The following is a 13,170-nucleotide window of genomic DNA, read 5'->3' as shown; positions in this document are numbered from 1 at the left end:
AACACTCAACTAACCTGCTACACAAAAGTAACTGTTTTGAAAACCAAGGTTATACAGTATATTGACACAAACCATTCTACTGATTTAGTTCAGTTATAGCAAATAAATAACTTTGCACAACAGGATACCCTGTCTACTAGCCAGGTGCCAGATCGGTTTGTGCTCTTGCAAACTCCACTGATATCAGTGTCAAGCTATATAATGTTTGGCATGACAATGAGTAACAAGAAGTTGGCATGACAGAACAGACAGACTGGCACTCAGGCTACCGGTCTGCATGTCTGACAACAAACTGAAAATAATTCACACCACTTACTGCAAAACTGTGCATTATTTAAGAGGTACACACCTGATTGGTTTGACTCGACCACTGACCAGAAATGTATAGAAAACGAACCAGAAACGTATGTTGTCGCTTGAGGCAAAGCCGCATTATAATTATGAAATATCGATTTAAAACAATGAAACGCAGAAAAAACAATTTTGCTACGAGGCAGAGATGGACTTACAAATGTTGCTCCTTTAACATTTTGGTAATTTCTCACATTCAAAATGTCTGCATAGTCTCAGCTTTGATTTTCTTCTGTAAAATATAAAATACACATTCAATAACAGAATTACAAGATGCCAACAAACACAGAACATTAATAGTGTAAGTATTGCTTTAGCCTTCAACTCATAGGACAAAGATATGGGTGGTATTCAGCAGGCACAAACTGTGTTACTGCCGGAAGTTGTCCAACACCACACTGCTAATTTTCATAATTGGTTGCTAAAGCTTTCATGCATTGTACCTTACCAAACACAACCCCCTGAAGTGTTGTGACAAACTTGGGGATTAGGCTAGCCACTTATTGGCCAATGAATAAGTTACAAGTGATGCCATAAAATAATGCCTCAATCTAAATATTTCCACATCTGTACACATTTAGTGGTTTAAAAAGATGCATTGTAATTTCAAATAGTTCTCATAGCCAAAACACTCGCAAGTGTATATACAAGAACACTTCAACATATGGTTATAAAAATGTGCATTTTCAGCTCATGGAAGACTACAAATAAATAATTGCTGGTTTTCATTCCAAGACAAAGATGAGTTCGGCATGCTTGGTCGAACTCAATCTATCGTGATTCACTTGCATGAAATTGCTGGAAAAGCAATAGATACGCTCATGGTACGGAGTGTTAACACATCTGACAACATACAATACTACTCAGTGCTTGCCAAACCATGCATGTGTGGGAAAGTGTGATAACACATGCATGTATACATTTAAAAGGCCATTCATAATGTATAAATTCACTGAAGACCCCTGAATACTCTTAGCCCATAACCCTTTATATATTAAGATGCTATAAATCAAATTAAATCTGCTTGAGTGTCAGGGGAAAACAAGTACAAGTCCATTCCATCAATGCAAATAAGCTGGTTTTAGAAATCTAGCTGGTGGAGTCTTGCATATCAGCACAATACTTCATTGCCAATTAGACAGCTGTAAAAATAAAACACAAGTCTGGATGCTGGCAAAAATAACATAATATATACAAATGCTGGTAACCGTAACACAGAAAATACACTTTAAATGTTGCAAACCAAATTAATCAGACCTGAATAGTGTGCCCTTCAAGGCCAAATAGAATTCTGCCTCATCCTATAAATAGTACAACTAATGCATTTATAAAAACATTTTTTGGGGTTCTTTTTAGTTTTCTTTAAAAAAAAGAAAGACAAGAAAATGAATTATATGTTAAAAAAATTACAAATACACATATCAAAGCAAAAATAGGAAAATCATTTAGCCATCTAAATGCACAGTGAACTAATAGGGAATGGTTTTTTTGGGGGGGGGGTAGTCTGCCACTGGAGACAACTTGTAGGGTGTCATGGTCACCCCAAGAGGGTGCTCAAGAGCCATCACCAGTCCTCTTTCAGGGCCTCTGGTAGCGGGAGAGGCGGGGGGTGAATGGCGGGAAGGGGAAGGTGCGTGTCCTGCATGGGAATCAACGTCTCCTGCTTCTTGGAGCTGCAGCAGGGCTTGAAGAGACGCGGGTCAATCATCACCTCACCAAAACGCCCTTTGTACACAATCCCACAGCACACCTTTTGCCTACAGGGAAGAGGATGAAGTATCCATTCAATAGTTTGTCCAAAAAGCAAATCATTTCTGCAGAATTGTCCCAGATAAATTACAGTACTAAATGAAATTGAGATTTTCCAGACAGACTTCAATTTCATATACTTCATTGAGATACCTTTTCCAGTAAGAACGGTCCAGGAAGGAAAAGACAGAAGGAGCGGGGCGCCTCTGTTTGGACTCAATGTCTGAGCCGTCATCTGACTCGTAGCTGGGGGACTGGGATGGAGACATGCTGGAGGTCGTGCTGTGGGCATCAGAGTCTGAAAGGACAAACATGACCATTTGTGGTGGCATTCTCTCATGGTAAATGTTTGAGGCAACATCTGCATGTCTACCTGGATCCTCCAAGTAGGGCCTAGTGACTAAAGTGAAACAAAGACTTACGCAGTATAACTCAGTGGTTTAAAAATGTTGAAGGTGTAGATAATATTCTATAATTTTGTTGATTTAACAAGTGACCTACTTTGTCTTTTGAATTTGTGAAGCCTCTTCAGTTTGCTTTTCTTCTTCCCATCACTGTTCTTCATCTTCTTGGGTTTGGTTAGCTTGAAGCCAGGCCCAGCTCTTGCATCCACAACCTAATGTCATATACCAGTAATACATGTCAATCACTCAACTTCCACACAGCATCAATTACATGAAAAATCACAGTGAATCCTCATTGAACTAAAATAACAAGTTGGTGCATACATGGTTCCAGTTCTTCTTAGAGCCTTTTGGCAGTTTTTTCCATCTTTTTACTAACAGCACACAGGCATTGCAGATGTCTCCCACACGATCCTCTGACAACCTTGATAAATAATCAAGAAAACAAAAACACCTCAAGCAAATCAGTAAACATCTTTAAATAACAGACAGAACCTTAACTTATATATGAAATCATATTCTGAAGCACTGCAAAGTTAACATTGTTTTGCTGTCTGAAGAACAACGATCTAAATCAGTCCTAGACCAGTTACTAATATCTTCCCAATTCAATCTATTGACCATCACTTGTTTAACCTTGTATGGCATACAATCACTGGTGCAAACTCTGCATTAACATGAATTAGAATATACAACACAGAAATAAAAGTGTGTAGTGTTTAATACTCCATAAAAAAATAAGAATTTGATGAATGCAATGTTATGTCATTAAGACTTAAAGCATACCCAAAACATAGCCTGAAGGTTTCTTCATATCTGCTGCTGTCAGTAAAGCGTGAACTGGAGGACTTGGTCTTGCAAATGCAACATCCTTCATGGCTGCGATATATCTTAGACTTGTGAAAACCAAACATGATGATCAATGGGAACCCTACAGAGAAATAACAAATAGATTACCAAAGGATGCCATCCATTGAATGCAGAATAGTAATAGCACTGTAACGTTACTGCTGTAATGCTTTCCCCTGGTGGAAAGGGGCGGGTCACTACATGTGGTCAAAACATTGAGTTAGTTCCATTTAGAAGCCTTATTCTACAATTTTAGCTATCCATGATAGCTTGTCTCCATGCGAAGTTCTCATATTTATTGACGATTAACCTATTTTAACTACACAAAATTTGCTATACGAAGTACACAAAAAAATACTTTCCTTTCTGCATTTAGATACGCCTTTTATCAATCCTGCAAGCTATTATACCGATTAATGACAATCACTTAGCCAACGTCCCCGTTATTATGCACACACAATTAACGTTATAGGCAACGACTCCCATCTCGCTTTTTTGTTTCCTGACTGGAGGAGACTATTTTTAAACAAAGCTCGCGGGACAGGAACCAAATGATGAAATTGGTTGAATGTATGCTCAAAAAAAACAACTAAATCTAGCCAACTTTTGCAAGCTAGCTATTCCATTTAGTAGATTACAATACACCAACGGTACATTGCCACTTGCAAGCAATCCACTAAAATAGAATGGCAGCATCTGGCAACCGCTAGTAATGACGCCATCGTTAGCTAACTTGGCTACTACAAATACTCGACAAATTACAACAGTGGGTCGGTCGTTGGTAATAAATGAACTGTGCCTTTCGTGCTGCAATTTTGATCGTTTCTGTGTTTAGAACTGATATGTTTTTGTCGGGAAAGTGATTCTCAGTTACTTGGGGAATCCGAAACAAAAAGCGGGGAAGGAAAACTCCTTCCAGTGAAGAAACAAAAAGCGGACGAACAGTCATTAAAAAAAATGCGGCACAAAAAAGTGAATTGGGCAACACTGGCTTGTCTTATAATTTCAAATGAAATTGTTGTTGTAAGATTTAACACGCACAATAATTTATATCGTTTCCTTCCCTTTAAATTCAAACATTCGCCCGCTGAGAGCGCCAAATAGCAATCTGACTATTGTTGTTAGCTAGCCTGCTAACTTTAGCTAGCTACCACGCCACGCTCCATATCCATGCTCTCCCATTGTTACAATGACCCCCGTGCAGATATAGTTCGCACGCGACAGACTAAAATTAAATGTAAGAGCTGTAAAACATTAGCATTCACGTTAATTTCTAAACGTAAAGGGTAAATAACAGTAGACTTACCGAACAAAAACTTTGAATCTTCGCCGTTGTCTTTTTACACACTGCGCATGCCTTACTACTACTACTGCATACAGCTGGGTATTAGAATGACATTAGCATAAAAAAAATATGATAATAAAGCGTTCCATCGTAGAAACACCATATTAGGAGTGTAACGTGTCCGTTTGAACAGAAGTAGTTCAGCCAATTGGAGCACACTATGCATGGTATTTAACAATATGGGATTCTGGTTGTAGTAGTGAATATGGAAATTATTTCCGTCTAATCCTATGTATTCAACACCTCACTAGACTCCATGTCCCAGCAAGCATCGTATCAGCAACGTATGAATGGACAAGAAAAACAAGTATTTGAAATGGCGCGAATGAGTTTGTTTACATTTTAAAACTAGCATTTGTTGTTGTTACAAGTGTTGTTATCAGTGTTTGATTTCTCAGCTTGGTAAAGTTCAATAACCATCAATAACCATATAACAATTTATAGTGACACCATTCCAGTCAGTTATAATCCTTCAATAAAAATACAACAAACATATCCATATCCATTACTTCATTTCTGTCATTTTATTCTTTATTTAATTTTTTACACTGTACACATTTCCTCACTTAGTAAACACTACATTATACGGCTATGTCAAATGTACAACAGTATTGAAAAACAAAAATATATCTCCCAAGATGCTCATGTGGATTGTACATGGAATAGTACAACCAACACAATCCAGACATTGGCACAGGAAAGACATCCTTCACACCTACTTCTATCAAACTGCTATTGTTATTCATCATCCTATGCTGCACAGTAAGAAAAATGGAGGAGGTCCAATGATTCTCATCTAGATCTTGGGTTGATTTTTTTTGTGTGATGTGGATTATATTGCATAGCAGAAACGCCAACAGTTCAGATGAGAATCGTTTGCTCTATTTTGAATCTGGCCTTTTTTAGCAACCATATGTACCACACATTATTAATTTAACTGGCAATCAGCTCATACAATTTTCACTACTGAACAGACATGATGTTGTAAACCTGCCAGGAATGGGCAGAACAGGTGAGGAATAATGAGAAGTTGTTGGAAAGAAGGATGCACTGGTTAGAGGTATTTACACAAAGGCTGTCATTTTATAAATTACTCACTTTCTACCAAGCCATGGTTATGATGAGTACTGTACTGTTGAAGAGTTGTGTGTCAAGTGTGAAGCACTGACATGGCCGTATAGTGATACTTCTCCAACTGAATACATATTGTGCATCACTAGCATACGCTACATTATCTTATTCAGGAGCCTCTTCTTAGGCCAAGTTATCCATATAAAATAGTTGCATCCTATGGTACTTCCAGTGGGGTTGATCCAAACTTACACACTGTCATATTGATGTAGGTGAATCAGTTTCCCACCCTACACAAACATCTATACCATGTCATATTCATACTTATAAAGCATACTTCTACATCATTTGCTTCAAGCTCTGCATTATGACAGTTAGAATTAGAACAGAGCAAGCAACTTGACAGACATATCAAAATAATACTGTTCTTCTCCGAAAATATATTAACAGTTTTTGTTCCTTGTTTTCCTTTTTAGAATATAGCCATTGTCAGCAGTTCACAATAACAATGAAAATATTTAGCTTTCAATAAAGTAGTATACAACAGGTGGGTTATCTTCTTCAACAAAGTGAAAGTCATGGATCGTAATAGAAAACATATTCCTAACGTCTAACAGCAACATTATTAAGGATAAAAATAACAACACATTTTGAAAGGCTCATTACACTTAATATATGGCAAATGTAACAGTAGCTTTAATATAAGCCAGAAATCATCCCTTAATTGTTCAAGTCTCTTTCTGCATAAAAAGGTTCAATTGTTCTTTAGTGGTCCCTAACAGTCTTCCTTAGTCAGGTCCAATTGGTGTGAACGAAGGAGGGCCTAGATACCGATCCCTTTGACAAGTGAAGCTTCTAGGGTAATGTTGAACTCCTGCAAAGTCTGTAGCACTCTGATCAGAGAATTTACCAATGAGCGGTCCTTTATCAGTGCTGTGTCTTCGTACATTTGCACTGTGATTGGACAGTCTGCGAGGAGAGCGATCCAGTGGTGTAACAAATGGTCCCTAGGAAGAGCAGAGAGAAACAGGAAGTTTACCAGATTGACTTCAGGGAACTTTTTTAGTAAATCCTCATACCTGCTAAAAGACAGGATAGGAAGGGCTCAAGCTTGGTTATGACTGAGGCATTATTTATGTTGCATTTAGGCATGTCTGGTCTCGCTATGTGCCACTTAAAAAGATTTTTGACAAAGAACAAAGAGAAGATATTTCATTAAAGTGGCAGATGCATTTGAGCTACCAAGCCCTGTTCTGCCACAAAGGGTTGAGAGAGAAAGAGGAAGTCTGAGGTGTCATAATTAGTAGGATATATACTGTATGTTTTGAACTAGTGTGTGGAAGCTTAAAGTGGGATTATAAACTGGGTGGTTCAAGCTCTGAATGCTGATTGGCTGACAGCAGTGGTATATCAGACCGTATACAACGGGTATGACAGAACATTTCTTTTTACTGCTCTAATTACGTCGGTAACCAGTTTATAATAGCAATAAGGCACCTCGGGAGTTTGTGGTATATGGCCAATATACCATGGCTAAGAGGTGTATCCTGAGTGGCAAAGCCGTCTAAGGCACTGCTTCTCAGTGCAAGAGGTGTCACTATAGTCCCTGGTTCAAATCCAGGCTGTATCAACTCTGGCTGTGATTGGGAGTCCTATAGGGCAGCGTGCAATTGGCTCAGTGTCATCTGGGGTAGGCCATCATTGTAAATAAGAGTTTGTTCTTAACTGACTTGCATAGTTAAATAAATGTTAAATAAAATATCTGGGCACTCTGCTTTGCGATGTGCATAAAAACAGCCCTTAGCTGTGGTATATTGGCCACAGCTAAGGGCTGTGCTTAACTATAAAAAATAGATGTACACAACCTCCCAAAAGGATAGGCAGACACACAGTGTGAGGGAGAATAACTGAAACAGGAGGCGGGGAAGTTCACTGTTATAAGCTAACTTTTATTTTTTGAATGAATTTAAACAAAATCCCCCAAATTCCAGGGCTTAAATTCCCATGGAAAATTTCCCGGAAAGTTTCCGACCCTTTGCAACCCTAGCTGCTATTAGAGAGATAATGAAAACACCTCTCTTTCAGTTGAATTGAAGATGTCTTGTAAAACATCTCAAACAATCTAATTTGCCCTTTTGACCAGGACATTTAGTGCTGTACAATGAATTCCCATTCAAATGTTCCTGATGATAGCTGTTGTTCTGAGAGTGTTTGTGAGGCTACAGAGGAGATATTACCTGGCACCCAGACACACCAGCATCTGGAACTTCCCATCCTTGCCTATGTTCCTAGATGTGCTGTTGATGGCCCGCATGAAGCGGCAGAAGTGGCGTACTCTGGTTTGCCAGTTCTCATCTGGAGTCACCTCCCTCTGCTCAGCACTCTCAAAGTACACTTGTGACTTTTCTATAAGGAGAAATCACAGACAAAAGACATTGATAAGAGAAACCTCATCCATTAGCATGGCACGGACGATACTGTATACTGTATATTCAGGTGTAATGGTAGTGTTTTGGAGGCTTTACCTAAGAAGTCCCAGATGAAGACATTCTTAAAGAGGCGTGGGGATTTGAAGCCATGCTGGAACACCTGCTCTAAAGCCCAGACTAGACCATACTCCCCACACAACAGAAGGGTCAGACTGCCCCTCTATAGAAAAACAGACAGGGAAAGAAAAAGAGTGACTAATGTTGTCTCTTTTCAAAGTACCCTGGTCCAACACATCAGTTGTGGCCATATGAAAGTGTACATTTGGAACACATGTGAGTGAAACTATGATCAGTGTTGCCTGCAGTGTACAGACAGTGTACAGGTTGAGGACCCACTGTCTCCTTCACTGTGATGAATAATAGACAATGTGGTGGGGGGGTTGTGTCTCTCACCTCCTTCTCTGGCTTGTGGAAGTGCTTCACTATCCCATTGATGGCCTCTCCCACTCCCTCTTGGATCTGACCAGTGTTCAACTCTGGATGATGGGAAAGAGTAAGAAAAAATCAGTCCATGCCAGCAGACACAAGACCCTCAAAAGTTATCTAAAGGCATGGACACACCGGTAGCATTTGCCAGCCGAGAGTACTTAGCACCTCTTAACAGTGTGCTGGCCATAATTTGCAAACCGAGGGCAAAACGATTCTACATGTAGAATCGCGCTGATTTTCTTTCAGTCAAACATCCACCAGAGACCAGAGAGAGGGTGGTCCCTAAAACACACCACGGTGAAAAAACTGCAGACAAACGGGAGATCAACATTTGGTGCTGTGTGTGTAGTCCCTTGGTGAGGATTACTGGTTATTATTGATGACGATTTTTTGCAGTGTATTTGAATGGTCACTCACTTGGTTTGCTGTTTGGTGAGATGGTGACGAACCTTCTCATCATTCCAGGGGACTGCTGCATGGGGGGCGTGCGACACATTCTGTCCTCGTTCTCTGAGTTTGGTGTCACTAGCTCTCCCACCAGGACCCTCTCCAGACTGCCATCGTCCACCCCCTTCCCCAGCCACCGGCCACACGGGAACCTACGCACACACACAACAATATAACAGTTAGCCAAAGCTTCAACAGGGTCTTTCTTGTGAATAAATGCTACTGAAATCTCTAGCATAAGGCAGCTGCTACCAAATATATCACTCACTTGTAAGCATGACCTGTGATCTCATTCCGGACCATAACATACTCCACAAGCCACTTGGCGTAAAGACCTGAGTTATCATGGCCCATCTGCACTGTGGTCAGCTTGCCCAGGTTCTGGCACTGCGATAGCGAGAGAAGGCAAAGGGCAAAAGTCATGTTAAGGTGAATATATATTGATATTATTATCAAAATACCAGGAATATTCAATCTTGAGGGGAGCACCAACCTCAAAGGTGATCTCCTGAGTGTGCTTGGGGATCTGGAGAACCCCAGTCTCAGCCAGCTCCCCAGACACACACACCCAGGGGTTGGCTGTGAACATGGAGCCTCCTAGTTTCTTACTGGGAATCACCAGCACATGGTATGGGATCACTGTGGGACAGAAAAGAGAGGGAAACCTGAAATCACTCAGTCAAGTACAATATGGTAGCAGGTAGCCTAGTGGTTTGAGCATTGGGCCAGAAACCAAAAGGTTGCTAGATCAAATCCCTGAGCTGACAAGGTAAAAATCTGTTGTTCTGCCCCTGAATAATGCAGTTAACCCACTGTTCCTAGGTTGTCATTATAAATAAGAATTTGTTCTTAACTGACTTGCCTAGTTAAATAAAATGGTCACAAGAGCTACCTCTGTCTTCAATATATTTCTCAGTAAGCATCTCAAATTCAGGAAATTGGTTTAGCCAGGAAATAAGTCTTATTACTCTAATTTGCTGGCACTCACTGATGGTTGTGAAGACATTGGTGAAACAGAAGTAGTCCACAGCGTTGAAGGAGAGGAGGTGGTACAGGAACTGCTCTTTCTCATCGTCACAGCGCAGAAAAGCATAACGCTTGTATAGTTTCCTGCAAAAGAAACAAAAAAATTCACCAAAACAAATCAGTTTAGCATTTCATATGATGTAATGATTATAGATTGAACAATAACAGTCTGAAGCCTAAAAGGCTGAATCAGTAGCTGATGAATGTGTTTTCCTTGATAAACAACTGGAGAATGGTAATGGAACGGTCACAATGCAATACCTCCATAATAAATCATGAACGTGACCCACTTCACCACCATCTCATCAATTATTTAAAAAAACATTGTAAATGTTTAATACATGATTGTACTATGATGTTTGGATCTGTCAAAAGAGCTCATGTATTATACATGCATAGTTTTCAGACATCAGGTTGATTCATGTGTGTGAGACTGAGTGGGACATTCCAATAAAAACTAGTGAGGATTTATGAGGAGACTGACTTAAAGGGAATGGGGTATTATCCCAATTACTGAAGCAGAGGCTCTTACAAAAAGTACACATTTTGTGTTTAGCTTGATTTGCCAGTTGTATACTAGGTCCTTGTTGTTTTGCTCACTTTGTAAGTTCATGGTCAGACAGCAGCTTTTTGAGGTGCCTGGACAGCAGTTTCTTCTCCATGGAGAGCCTCACCCAGGCCCTGGCCTTGCCCACGTCTGTCTTGATCTCACCAATGTTCTGGATGTGTCTACCGAGGATATAGTACACAGCACAGAGGTCAGAGAAGAAAAAAAACACACACAAATGCACATATACACACATATACAAACAGTCGTCCTTTCAGAGATGGTCTATAATGTTGTAGCATGTTTTGCATCCTTGGGCCAAGGTGAGCACAAAACCACAAACCTAATATATGATAAGATGCAAGAGAAGTGACAGTCCCTCTGAACAAGGTGATAGACCTCTGCTGTATGTTGTTTTCACCACTGTTCTAGATTCCAGAGCATGCAGGGCTGAGAGGGGGTAGCCAGCCCAGCCAGGAAGAAGCCTTGGCCAGCCCCAGACTCCCTAGTGTTTAAGCCAGCCTCCTGTCATCGCTCCCAGCCACTATCATGCCCTCCGTGTCCAGACACATTCCCTTCCACTCCACCTCTGCCAGTAAGAACTGCACTGTCTGTGCTATAAGTGCTCCCCATGCACCCCCCCTCTCATCCCTCCTTTCCCTCCCCCTCTTCCCTTACTCTCACAAATTAACCCAATTTCCTCCACTCCACTCTGTTCCCCATGGCAACAGAGCAAAATATCAACATTCACATTGAAGATTGTTATTGCATGAATGGTATAGTAAGACAAACAATGGTTATCTGCAATCTGCAAACTAACTACAGGAATCCACCTCCTGTAGAAGAGGAATTAGATAAATGTCAAATAATAAAGAGCACAGCAAGGTAAATATGAAATGTTGATATGTAGAATGAAGCTACCTGGTCAACATTTATTGTCCATTTAAAGTACAGATACCCAAATATAATATATTTATCAATTAAAATGTGCTCGTATATCAATGTGACAACGCACAAATGAAAAAGCACCAGTAGAAAATTCTGGATCCTTGGAAAGAAGACATGACATGTTTGTCTGTGCAGACGTGTGGTCAGAGTAGACTTCTACAACAGACTACAGCACAGCCATGGGTAAGGCAGTCATTGTAAATAAGAATTTGTTCTTAACTGACTTACTTAGTGAAATAAAAAAAAGACTATAATATAAACAGCTCCCTGAGTCAGACCACCCTCTCCCTGGCTTGGTCTGCAGGGGGTCTGCAGGGGAATTAGGCTGGAAGTAACATGCTGTCACACAGATCAGCCCAGCTCTCTTTACCACCTCCTTCACACCACACCAGGAATGACATCCTGTATGACTCAACATCACTGGCTGTGGTGCACCGTAGACATGACAGTGGTCTGACTGCCTTAACACACAATGCATCCCATAAACTATCGCCTACTTCAGGATTCCTCTCAGCCTGGCTGAGCACTACTGTCTGAAAGTGTCTGCTAAATTAACTACTGTGGATAAAAGTGTCTGCTTAATGAACTACTGTGGATAAAAGTGTCTGCTAAATGAACTACTGTGGATAAAAGTGTCTGCTAAATGAACTAGTGGTTAAAAGTGTCTGCTAAATGAACTAGTGTGGTACTGTTTCAGAACAGAGACCCAGCTGTTTTGAGCCCCACCTGTAGTCCAACGCTCTAACCACTAGGCTACCTGCCTCCCCAAATAACACATATGGAATCATGCAGTAACCAAAGAAGTGTTAAACAAATCCAAATGTATTTTAGATTTTAGATTCTTCAAAGTAGCCACCCTTTGCCTTGATGAAAGCTTTGCACACTCTTGGCATTCTCTCAACCAGTTTCACCTGGAATGCTTTTTAAACAGTCTTGAAGGAGTTCACACATATGCTGAGCACTTGTTGGCTGCTTTTCCTTCACTCTGCAGTCCAACTCATCCCAAACCATCTCAACTGGGTTGAGGTCAGGTAATTGTGGAGGCCAGGTCATCTGATGCAGCACTCCTTCTTGGTCAAATAGCCCTTACAAATCAAATCAAATCTTATTGGTCATATACACATGGTTAGCAGATGTTAATGCGAGTTTAGAGAAATACTTTGTCAGGGTTTACCAGAATTGGACCCAGAAGCAGACCAGGACAAGGTGAGTAAGAAGATGGTGTGTATTTATTAATTAATGAGAACGTGGAGGTAGATAGTTCCGGGTGGAGGAGCGGGCAGCGGAGGTGGGTTGATGGGAGTGGGTAGGCAGATCCAATGGATAACAACACACTGGCGACGAGCAGACATGGATGCGGTATGGGTTCCGGGTGAATGGTGTTCATGGCTAACGATCCGGCAGGGAATGGATGTCAGGTCAGAGCTTTTGAAGGGGAGAGGTGATGATCAGGACAGGTGTGCAGATTACTGCGGCATAGGCAATATGCAGTTGATGGTGTAGAATACAGTATAT

At 40.6% G+C, this 13,170-nt stretch overlaps 2 protein-coding genes across 3 annotated transcripts in view; both read right to left on the bottom strand.

Moving 5' to 3' along the window:
- Positions 1-412: 412 nt before the first annotated feature.
- LOC112263832 (SIN3-HDAC complex-associated factor) lies at positions 413-4,815 on the bottom strand. Its single transcript, XM_024440459.2, has 6 exons — positions 4,660-4,815; positions 3,291-3,435; positions 2,829-2,928; positions 2,602-2,716; positions 2,254-2,398; positions 413-2,108 (listed from the first exon to the last, which is right to left on the bottom strand). The coding sequence occupies exons 2-6, from the start codon at positions 3,416-3,418 to the stop codon at positions 1,916-1,918; spliced, it is 681 nt and encodes a 226-aa protein (XP_024296227.1). The 5' UTR covers positions 3,419-3,435; positions 4,660-4,815; the 3' UTR covers positions 413-1,915.
- Positions 4,816-5,199: 384 nt separating this feature from the next.
- The window catches only part of LOC112264229 (DENN domain-containing protein 5A-like), a 47,304-nt gene continuing 39,333 nt past the window's right edge, over positions 5,200-13,170 (bottom strand). For both annotated transcript variants that reach the window (XM_042319084.1, XM_042319085.1), the window contains 9 exons: positions 10,761-10,889; positions 10,123-10,244; positions 9,628-9,773; positions 9,403-9,521; positions 9,105-9,286; positions 8,652-8,734; positions 8,295-8,418; positions 8,007-8,175; positions 5,200-6,776 (listed from right to left, as the gene is read on the bottom strand). In XM_042319084.1, coding sequence (XP_042175018.1) covers positions 6,593-6,776; positions 8,007-8,175; positions 8,295-8,418; positions 8,652-8,734; positions 9,105-9,286; positions 9,403-9,521; positions 9,628-9,773; positions 10,123-10,244; positions 10,761-10,889 — 1,258 coding nt within the window. In that variant the 3' untranslated portion in view covers positions 5,200-6,592. The remainder of the gene's footprint in view (positions 6,777-8,006; positions 8,176-8,294; positions 8,419-8,651; positions 8,735-9,104; positions 9,287-9,402; positions 9,522-9,627; positions 9,774-10,122; positions 10,245-10,760; positions 10,890-13,170) is intronic.

The sequence above is a fragment of the Oncorhynchus tshawytscha genome, unplaced genomic scaffold, assembly GCF_018296145.1.
Source record: "Oncorhynchus tshawytscha isolate Ot180627B unplaced genomic scaffold, Otsh_v2.0 Un_contig_37_pilon_pilon, whole genome shotgun sequence".
NCBI classification, from domain to species: Eukaryota; Metazoa; Chordata; class Actinopteri; order Salmoniformes; family Salmonidae; genus Oncorhynchus; species Oncorhynchus tshawytscha.
The sequence above is the reverse complement of the archived record's forward strand: the minus strand, read 5'-3'. Positions and strand labels throughout refer to the sequence as shown.

Excerpts from the sequence above, each read along its gene's own strand:
- LOC112263832 (XM_024440459.2), bottom strand. The coding sequence starts at position 3,418 with ATGTTTGGTTTTCACAAGTCTAAGATATATCGCAGCCATGAAGGATGT. Across the intron at positions 2,717-2,828 it reads CTAAGAAGAACTGGAACCAT|GTTGTGGATGCAAGAGCTGG; the intron begins GTATGCACCAAC and ends ATATGACATTAG. Across the intron at positions 2,399-2,601 it reads TCACAAATTCAAAAGACAAA|ACTCTGATGCCCACAGCACG; the intron begins GTAGGTCACTTG and ends TTGTCCTTTCAG.